General features: G+C 36.3%; 1 protein-coding gene across 1 annotated transcript in view; it reads right to left on the bottom strand.

Moving 5' to 3' along the window:
* The window catches only part of LOC117333470, a 41,150-nt gene that overhangs the window by 27,504 nt on the left and 2,497 nt on the right, over positions 1–11,149 (bottom strand). Inside the window, exon 2 of the mRNA XM_033892773.1 lies at positions 3,792–3,857. Coding sequence (XP_033748664.1) covers positions 3,792–3,857 — 66 coding nt within the window. The remainder of the gene's footprint in view (positions 1–3,791; positions 3,858–11,149) is intronic.

Below are 11,149 nucleotides of genomic sequence, written 5' to 3'. Positions count from 1 at the left end.
AATCTCCTTGGTTCCCCTATCCCCAACAGGAAGTACAAATATGTCCAAATCTCCATGGTTCCCCTTGCCCCAACATAAAGTACAAATATGTCCAAATCTCCATGGTTCCCCTATCCCCAACAGGAAGTACAAATATGTCCAAATCTCCATGGTTCCCCTTGCCCCAACATGAAGTAAAAATGTGTCCAAACCACCCTAGTTACCCTATCCCCAACAGGAAGTACAAATATGTCCAAATCTCCATGGTTTCCCTATCCCCAACATAAAGTACAAATATGTCCAAATCTCCTTGGTTCCCCTATCCTCAACATGAATTACAAATGTGTCCAAATCTCCATGGTTCCCCTTGGCCCAACAGGAAGTACAAATGTGTCCAAATCTCCATGGTTCCCCTTGCCCCAACAGGAAGTACAAATATGTCCAAATCTCCCTAGTTTCCCTATCCCCAACATGAAGTACAAATATGTCCAAATCTCCTTGGTTCCCCTATCCCCAACAGGAAGTACAAATATGTCCAAATCTCCATGGTTCCCCTATCCCCAACAGGAAGTACAAATATGTCCAAATCTCCATGGTTCCCCTTGCCCCAACAGGAAGTACAAATGTGTCCAAATCTCCATGGTTCCCCTTGCCCCAACATGAAGTACAAATGTGTCCAAATCTCCATGGTTCCCCTTGCCCCAACAGGAAGTACAAATATGTCCAAACCTCCCTAGTTACCCTATCCCCAACAGGAAGTACAAATATGTCCAAATCTCCTTGGTTCCCCTTGCCCCAACATGAAGTACAAATGTGTCCAAATCTCCCTGGTTCCCCTTGCCCCAACATGAAGTACAAATGTGTCCAAATCTCCATGGTTCCCCTTGCCCCAACAGGAAGTACAAATATGTCCAAACCTCCCTAGTTACCCTATCCCCAACAGGAAGTACAAATATGTCCAAATCTCCCTAGTTCCCCTTGCCCCAACAGGAAGTACAAATATGTCCGAATCTCCATGATTCCCCTCGCCCCAACATGAAGTACAAATGTGTCCAAATCTCCATGGTTCCCCTTGCCCCAACAGGAAGTACAAATATGTCCAAATCTCCATGGTTCCCCTTGCCCCAACATGAAGTACAAATATGTCCAAATCTCCATGGTTCCCCTATCCCCAACAGGAAGTACAAATATGTCCAAATCTCCATGGTTCCCCGATCCCCAACAGGAAGTACAAATATGTCCGAATCTTCCTAGTTCCCCTATCCCCAACATGAAGTACAAATGTGTCCAAATCTCCCTAGTTTCCCTATCCCGAACATAAAGTGCAAATATGTCCAAATCTCCATGGTTCCCCTTGCCCCAACAGGAAGTACAAATGTGCCCAAATCTCCCTGGTTCCCCTTGCCCCAACAGGAAGTACAAATATGTCCGAATCTCCATGATTCCCCTCGCCCCAACAGGAAGTACAAATGTGTCCGAATCTCCATGGTTCCCCTCGCCCCAACAGGAAGTACAAATGTGTCCGAATCTCCCTAGTTCCCCTTGCCCCAACAGGAAGTACAAATATGTCTGAATCTCCATGATTCCCCTCGCCCCAACAGGAAGTACAAATATGTCCGAATCTCCATGATTCCCCTCCACCCAACAGGAAGTACAAATATGTCCGAATCTCCATGATTCCCCTCGCCCCAACAGGAAGTACAAATATGTCCGAATTTCCATGATTCCCCTCGCCCCAACAGGAAGTACAAATATGTCCGAATCTCCATGATTCCCCTCGCCCAAACAGGAAGTACAAATGTGTCCAAATCTCCTTGATATCCCTCGCCCCAACAAGAAGTACAATTATGTCCAAATCTCCATGGTTCCCCTTGTCCCAACATGAAGCACAAATACGTCCAAATCTCCTTGATTCCCCTCGCCCCAACAGGAAGTACAAATGTGTCCAAATCTCTATGGTTCCCCTTGCCCCAACAGGAAGTACAAATGTGTCCAAATCTCCCTAGTTTCCCTATCCCCAACAGGAAGTACAAATATGTCCAAACCTCCCTAGTTCCCCTATCCCCAACATGAAGTACAAATGTGTCCAAACCTCCCTAGTTACCCTATCCCCAACAGGAAGTACAAATGTGTCCAAATCTCCCTGGTTCCCCTATCCCCAACGTGAAGTACAAATGTGTCCAAATCTCCCTAGTTTTCCTTGCATTTTGCCCCAATAGAAAGTACAAATGTGTCAAAATCTCCCTGAATATCTATGGTAAAGATTAACATCATGTTTTCTAGTTTAAAAATCACTTTATTATCACATTATAAAACATTATGCATAATATATACAGCAAATGACCATAATCTTAAATCAGATAACCAGGACTTAGTACGGTTAAAGGTAATGTTCTCTAATGTTGTCTCTATACTGGGTATATGATGGAAACTAAAGCGATGTTTTCTCTCTTATTTGTCACCTTAAGGAAAATTAACGTCACTTTCCTAAGTTGCAATGCCAAATTTAATTAAAGGCAATGATTTTCCTAATTTGAAATTTAAATTAATTGAACTTTTTTGAATTTTTACATTAACTGAAGTTGCAATGACAAAAGTAAAGTTAAGATAAACAAGGAAGGATAGTATTGCAACAGCAATATAAAGTCCCCAGCCTGAGCTGGACTGCACCTATTTATTACCCATTTTGATGATAACTACATGTTATACTGATCATGTATACCAAGTTTCGTTAAAATCGGAGTAGTACTTTAGGAGGAGTTGTCCGGACAAGCCTCAACCAATGATAAGCCGGCGTCTATTTTGAAAAATGTTTTTTTGTAAAAAAAAATGTTGGATGCACAACTGCATGTTATACTGATCATGTATACCATAAAATCGGAATGGTACTTTAGGAGGAGTTGTCCGGACAAGCCTCAACCAATGAGAAGCCGGCAGCCATTTTGAAAAATGTTTTTGTGAAAAGAAAAAGTGGGATGCACAACTACATGTTATACTGATCATGTATACCAAGTTTCGTTAAAATCGGAGTAGTACTTAAGGAGTGGTTGTGCGGACAACCCTTAACCAATGAGAAGCCGGCGGCCATTTTGAAAAAAGGTTTTTCGAAAAAAAAAATGTAGGGATGCACAACTATATGTTATACTAATCATGTATACCAAGTTTCGTTAAGATTGGAGAAGTACTTTAGAAGGAGTTGTCCGGACAGACGGACCACGGATGCAGGGCGATTTGAATAGCCCAGGCTAAAAACAGAGGAGGGCATTTTTTTTCTTTTTCAAACCAATCAATATCCATTTTCATTTAAAATGCTTCAAAATGTGGGAAACAAGATTTGTCATGGTTCTTTCTTTTTTAAATTAATGAACATGTGCTCTAATTTTATGGTAAATATAATTGATATTACAGGAGAAAGAGTTGTTGGTGATGCTTCTTTCCACACATTTCGCTTTCATCAAGGTAAACCATATGAGATGAGGAGATTGAGAACCAAGTTACTTTTTTTCTGTCTTAGTGAACATGCCTAGCCTGTATTTCTATGTCTTAGTGAACATATATGCCTAGCCTGTATTTCTTATCCAAAGGCATTTGTGAATTGGAATGTTCAGTGAATGCCCTTCAGTCAAACATTTTCATTTAATTCTCAGGGTCAGGACTTAAATTGGTTGTAAAATGCGACCAATAAAAATTTCAAACCTGAATTAATGTTCTACAGCTGTAACTCAAAGGTTTAGAGATTCCCATGTCTTTTTCACGTTAAATTACTTGTACGTCTTGCAGTGTGTTACAATGTGCTTCATTCATTCAGTTACCTCAAATGTTGCTCTACTCAGCTCCCCTGGGTGGCAATTGTCCTCATCTGCAGTTAGTTCTAATTTCTGAAGAACAATAAGAAGCATATGAACATTCAATCACTTAATGCTATTGCTAGGATGTAGCTTATTAGATATATTTAATAGTCCATTTTTTTAAGTATGATTTGGCTGAAGAGATATTTCAAAAACTTATTATATATAATATACAATTATAGAATCCACAAGACTGAACTCTGCTTAGAGAATTATGAGCTAGAACTCACTCCCAAACTAGCCAAAGCTAACTGTAAATTTAGAACAAGTAATACAGAAATACCAATCGAAAGTGGTAGATGGTCAAATATACCACATGAATATAGATTACCGTATGTACTTTTTGTAACTTAATAGAAATAGTTGACCAAGTTTATTATTTATTTAACTGTGTACCCAGTAGCAGACGGAAATATATGTCTAGATATTATCATCATAGACCAAATACATTAAAATTCCATACATTATTCAATTACGTAACTCAAAATGAACTTATTTCATTGCCTAAATTTATTATTGATAAAGAAGAGAAAATTCATTCAGTCATTACTGATGTCCAACTTGTTTTATACCAATAATTTAATTTTGTATGAAACATGCATTTTCATTGGCTGAAATAATTTTGTTATACCTCCATAACAAAAATTTTGACGTCGCGAAATGTAACGTCATTTTTGATTGGCTGATGATGTTGCGTAATAATTTATCACAGAAAAGAGGTCGCCAAAGAAAGTGAAATATCTTGGTGTGTATAAGACGAAATTAAATTATAAGAATTAACATTAATTATTTTTTCTGTTATACAGTCATAACATAAAAAACTGGAGTGTACTCTCTTCATAAACCGCTTCGCGGTTTATTTAGAGTACACTCCAGTTTTTTCTGTTATGACTGTATAACAGAAAAAATAATTGATGTTTATCCTTAATTGTTGTTATTTATTTTGTTTATGTTCATATTCTCTGCACTGTACTATTTATGAGAATAAACAATTGTCATTGTACATGTCATTGTCATTGGGGACATCTTCAACTTAATCTACTTAAGGTCCCTGGGATGTTAGTAACTTACACATGTTCTGTGGAATACTTTAATTTATGAGGGTGTCTTGTGTAAGTTTCGGAGGATTATGTATAGTGAACATGTTATTCTACATAATACACAATGTGACCATTGTGGTTGTTGACCTTTGACCTCTGACTGTGACCTTGATGTGTCTTTAGTTCAAGAGATTCAGTGACCCTGATGAATGTATACAAGAGTTTTTATGATGAAATCACTGAAATGTGACTTAATTTAACTATGACAGCTGATTATGATTGAGAAAGGCATCTTCTTGCAACATAAATATGAGTCTACTTCAATCTAAAACATTTTATGTCCATATTGCAAACTCGTTTTCTTGTTTAGATTCAAGAAATCCATAAAGTGATTGTTTATGAATGCATGATTCATCTGCATCCCAAACTATGTAGGTTTGTAAATAGCTGTAGGATTACGTCTTCGGGTTAAATACATGTATAATATGTATAAACATATAGATATGTACACTCTGTGTACACATACATACAGATATATATGCACTCTTTGTACACATATATACAGGTATGTACACTCTTTGTACCCATACATACAGGTATGTACACTCTTTGTACACATACATACAGATATAATGTACACTCTTTGTACACATACATACAGGCATGTACACTCTTTGTACACATACATACAGGTATGTACCCTCTTTGTACACATACATACAGGTATGTACACTCTTTGTACACATATATACAGATACCGTATTTGACCTAATAAGGGCGCAGGGCGCGGGTAATTGACAGTGGGGGCGCCCTTATTAAGATTAGTTATGAAGTTTTATGAAACAGACTATACCTTATAGCAGAATACCCAAGGTTGTGGAAACGGTAAAATATTCAGTCATAAAAATATTCCAGATGAAGATATCTATTCATTATCATATATTAAGCTTAAACATCACTTGAATACTCCTGTAAACTTGTAAACCATGCCAGCTTATCTTTAGACCAGAGAACGTGTGTTCCACCATTTATGTTCAAATGGAACTCTTTTGTGTTCTATTTATAGAAACAGGTGATTTCCCAGATCATATCAGACATCGTTTTCTTTGACCTAATAATTGATTTACAATGTCTTTTACTAGCTTTCTGTTCTGAACAAAAGTTATTTATCAACAAGAATGAAGTCTTTACTTTATCTTCAAATAAAGATGGTAAGTTATTATTTGTATGTGTGTTTAGTTTTGTGTGCTCTTTGCACTGACATGTCATCTGTAGCCTGTAGGAATACACAAAATGTGGCGAAAACATGTGTTCCAGTTACTTAATTTGCTGAAGAAAATTGAACACATAAAGTAGCAAAATATTTCACATGAATTATTACTTTTGAACACCATTTTGATGCTCAGTCAAAGATTTATTTCCTTGAAAAAAGGTAGGGGCGCCCTTATTAGGGCAGGCGCCCTTATTAGGTCAAATACGGTATGTACATTCTTTGTACACATACATACAGGTATGTACAATCTTTGTACACATACAAACAGGTATGTACCCTCTTTGTACACATACATACAGGTATGTACACTCTTTGTACACATATATACAGATATGTACACTCTTTGTACACATACATACAGATATGTACACTCCTTGTACACTTACATACAAGTAGAGAGTTTAAAAAAAAAATTCAAATCTGTATCTCCTTGGACAACCTTGTTGAGCATATTCCAGTATAAGGTTATATTACTACAAAATGACCTTAATCCATGCAAGTTGACTTCAAAGTCTATCATAAAAAAACAAATAACAATAATCACAGAACTTTATGTTTGAAAGGGAAGTAATCACCTGGTAAATAACGATAGTTTAGCAATTTTTTTTTATTTGAATTTTGAAAAAAAAATGATAATGAAAAATTATATAAATGATCAGAAATAAGTATGGATGTTTATTAAATTCTACAGGTGAAATAATAAATCTAAGACATTTTAAAAAAATATGATGCAGCCTTGGTCCTCAGCACAGTACACTGGACCTTTATAAAAGATGCCTATTAATTTATACACCTCCCCTGAGCCCAGCTGAGACAATCGAAGCTAGGGATTATAAATAATAAAATATTATATTCAGGAAGTTTATTTTATAACAGTAACTTTTAGACAATTAAAAACAATCATGCATAACACTTACAATATTCCATACAATAAGAATAATCAATAATGTTGCCTTTTTTCTACCAATGACATAAATTTATTCCTTTCAAGGCTCATCCCCTTATTGATGTCCCTCTTTCTAACTTTTATCAGCACCCTGAGTGCAGATCTTTGTTATAAATGTGGCCAACTGACACTGACCAGCCATCAACTTTTAGCACTCAGTTTAACCCAGCACATTGACAATGAATTTATGAAAAAAGCAATGTGTGTGAATTTTAATCTGGACAAACATTTTTTTCCACAGAAATGACAACAGGCTTACAACTACAACAAAGAAAATCTTTGGGGCTACAGAACAGAAAAACCGAGTCCGGTTTAGTCTTTATAGATCTGGTCATCAATAACACTTGGATATAGATTGTACAATATGGTTTTAAAGAAATCCATAAAAAAGCATTCAAGTGGCAGAAAAGCCCATCCTCTGTGATCCTCTGGGTTGTTCAAACAACAGTAGAACATGATCTTATAGTTTATGTGTGATTTGCATTGGCAATCTATTTATCTGGCTTTATCAGAATCACAAACCCTGCCTTATTTTTGTTTGATACTTATAATTTTCAATTTTTAAGTGCTACCCAGGCCACAGTAGGCAGGACTGATATTGATTGTGTGTCTGGTCATCTTAACAGCTAGCTGAATGACTTGTAGTTTTACCTTGTACATTCACTTTCTTGGCATTAATTATATAATATATGGTCCTTGTTTACTTTTTTCCCACATCACATATTTGTCATACCATGTCATGTCATCTTCTAAACACATGAGAATAGCATTTACTATGCAATAAGAACAATTAATTTGGTAAACAACACTGATTTATATAAAAAAAAAATGTTCCTCCTATAACTTACCAGATTTGGGTAGAAAAATGATATAACCTATAGGTACAAACCCATTGGTAAACTCATCCGAGTATAAAAAACAAGTGATTCAATCCCCTGACAGTGGTAAACCAATATCACAAGAGGCCTATAAACTGGACTCTATAAACTGGGTCCATTTGAAACAACTAGGGGGGAGGGAGCTATAATTGCATGGGTACTTCTGTATTTAAATCAAACACTTTGTCTATAGTACAGCCAATGATTTACTATGGTATCAAATAGCTATACTGCAGGGGTTACTGCAGAAGTGGCAGATAATCAGTTTATTTTAATTTGTAGGTTTAAATTTTGTCACATCAACTAAAGATATATTGTTCTCTCAGCATTATTTCAGAGCAATTAACAATCTATATAACTGTTCATGTAAATTATCATCTGATGACCAATCACCATCTCTGTAACTATTTGCAGTACCACCTGATCACTAATCACAATCTTTGTAACTATTCACAATCTATGTATAACATGTACACTTGACCTATAGCTAAATCACAATCGCTATTACAATATCACCAGTCCCTCTGTAACTCAACATTTACAGTGCCACCTGACCTATCACAACCTCTGTAACTTAACATTTATGATACCACCTGACCTATCACAACCTCTGTAACTTAACATTTATGATACCACCTGACCTATCACAACCTCTGTAACTTAACATTTATGATACCACCTGACCTATCACAACCTCTGTAACTTAACATTTACAGTGCCACCTGACCTATCACAACCTCTGTAACTTAACATTTATGATACCACCTGACCTATCACAACCTCTGTAACTTAACATTTACAGTGCCACCTGACCTATCACAACCTCTGTAACTTAACATTTACAGTGCCACCTGACCTATCACAACCTCTGTAACTCAACATTTACAGTGCCACCTGACCTATCACAACCTCTGTAACTTAACATTTATGATACCACCTGACCTATCACAACCTCTGTAACTAACATTTATGGTGCCACCTGACCTATCACAACCTCTGTAACTTAACATTTATGATACCACCTGACCTATCACAACCTCTGTAACTTAACATTTACAGTGCCACCTGACCTATCACAACCTCTGTAACTTAACATTTACAGTGCCACCTGACCTATCACAACCTCTGTAACTTAACATTTACAGTGCCACCTGACCTATCACAACCTCTGTAACTCAACATTTATGATACCACCTGACCTATCACAACCTCTGTAACTAACATTTATGATACCACCTGACCTATCACAACCTCTGTAACTAACATTTACAGTGCCACCTGACCTATCACAACCTCTGTAACTTAACATTTATGATACCACCTGACCTATCACAACCTCTGTAACTTAACATTTACAGTGCCACCTGACCTTTCACAACCTCTGTAACTTAACATTTACAGTGCCACCTGACCTATCACAACCTCTGTAACTTAACATTTACAGTGCCACCTGACCTATCACAACCTCTGTAACTTAACATTTACAGTGCCACCTGACCTTTCACAACCTCTGTAACTTAACATTTATGATACCACCTGATCATGACTAATCACAATTTCTTAAACTATTTACAATATCACCTGACCAATCTCAATCTGTATAACTATTTACAATATCACCTGACCAATCTCAATCTGTATGTTTATTTACAGTACCACCTGACTAATCACACTTCCTGTAACTATTTACAGTATCACCCGACCAATCACAATCTCTGTAACTATTTACAGTACCACCTGACCAATCTCAATCTGTATAATTATTTACAGTGCCCCTGATCATGACCAATCACACGTCCTGTAACTATTAAAGTATCGCCAGACTAATCACAATCTCTGTAACTATTTATTGTATCACCAGACTAATCACAATTTCTGTAACTTATTATTTTATAGTATCACTAGACCAATCATGTTAATTCCTCTAACTATTTATAGTACCACCAGACCAATTATTTAAAGTATCACCAGATTTAGACCAATTCTTGATGTAACTATTTATAGTACCACAAGACCAATTACAATCTTAATGTTATTATTTACAGTACTATCACTGACCAATTACAATCTTGATGTTACTATTTATAGTATCACTGGACCAATTACAATCTTGATGTTACTATTTATAGTATCACTGGGCCAATTACAATCTTAATGTAACAATTTTCACCACTCTTATAGATCTGAAAGTGCAGCTGTTCCCTTTGCCTATGCTATGGTAGCATTGTTATTTGGATGCTCAATCTGATTTTCAAGAAAATCAATAGTTTCCAATTTCTGTGAAATACCCAAAGACCATAATACATTTCTCCCCCTTTAGGATATCCACTGAACTGATACTAATCAGGTAGCAAGGAACCTTATAAGATGGGTCCTATTTGATCCAGACCATTTTCAATTCCCCAAATGAAATGACATGATTTCCTTTTACAGCTTCGAATTCCTTCTATCTGAATATTGAAATATTGATGAACATGGGTTTGGCATGTCTGTGCACTTCAGGGAAAGCTAGCAAGTTCAGGTAACTGGTGTGCTGGCTGACAGAGGACCTTGGTAGAACAGCTGATAGGCTTATTGTGGTTTTATAGTAAAGTGGGTAGATAGATACATCTGGTTATAAAATAGGAGGCTAATTAATTCAAAACTTAAGGTTTTGACAATTTGTATTTCATGGTCACCATCACCATTGTATTGGGATTAAAACATTCTAATAATAACAATTATAATTTTAATAATTTCAAGTTTACCTTGTGTGTTGTGAATGAACTAATTACTGGTAATTTCAATGTGTTCCTTGTCTGGATGGAGAGAGGCATGTATATGCTGGTCCTATTCTTTTGATACAATACGTTTGTCATTTTCTTTCTTGCTTTAAATCTAAATTTTGACCAAACACTTGATTGAAAGGATGTCAATACCAGGTGTATATATCTGGTTCTGTACGTGTTGCCATGTCTGTAAACACTCCAGTGACAATGATCAATCACTGGTATTATGATAAAAATGGCAGTGTAGTAAAAATGCAACATATGAAGATTATGGAAACTAATTGTTCTAATGTGCAGATGTGACTATATCGTAACAAGTAAATGAATGACGGTATCGGTTACAACCATTACATATATCTATAATTCAATACGTGTATCGTGGCTCACAGGGTTTTTGCCAGCTATTTTGGGAAAGGG

This window comes from Pecten maximus, chromosome 8, assembly GCF_902652985.1.
Source record: "Pecten maximus chromosome 8, xPecMax1.1, whole genome shotgun sequence".
Classification (NCBI taxonomy): Eukaryota; Metazoa; Mollusca; class Bivalvia; order Pectinida; family Pectinidae; genus Pecten; species Pecten maximus.
This window is presented reverse-complemented; position numbering and strand designations above follow the sequence as displayed.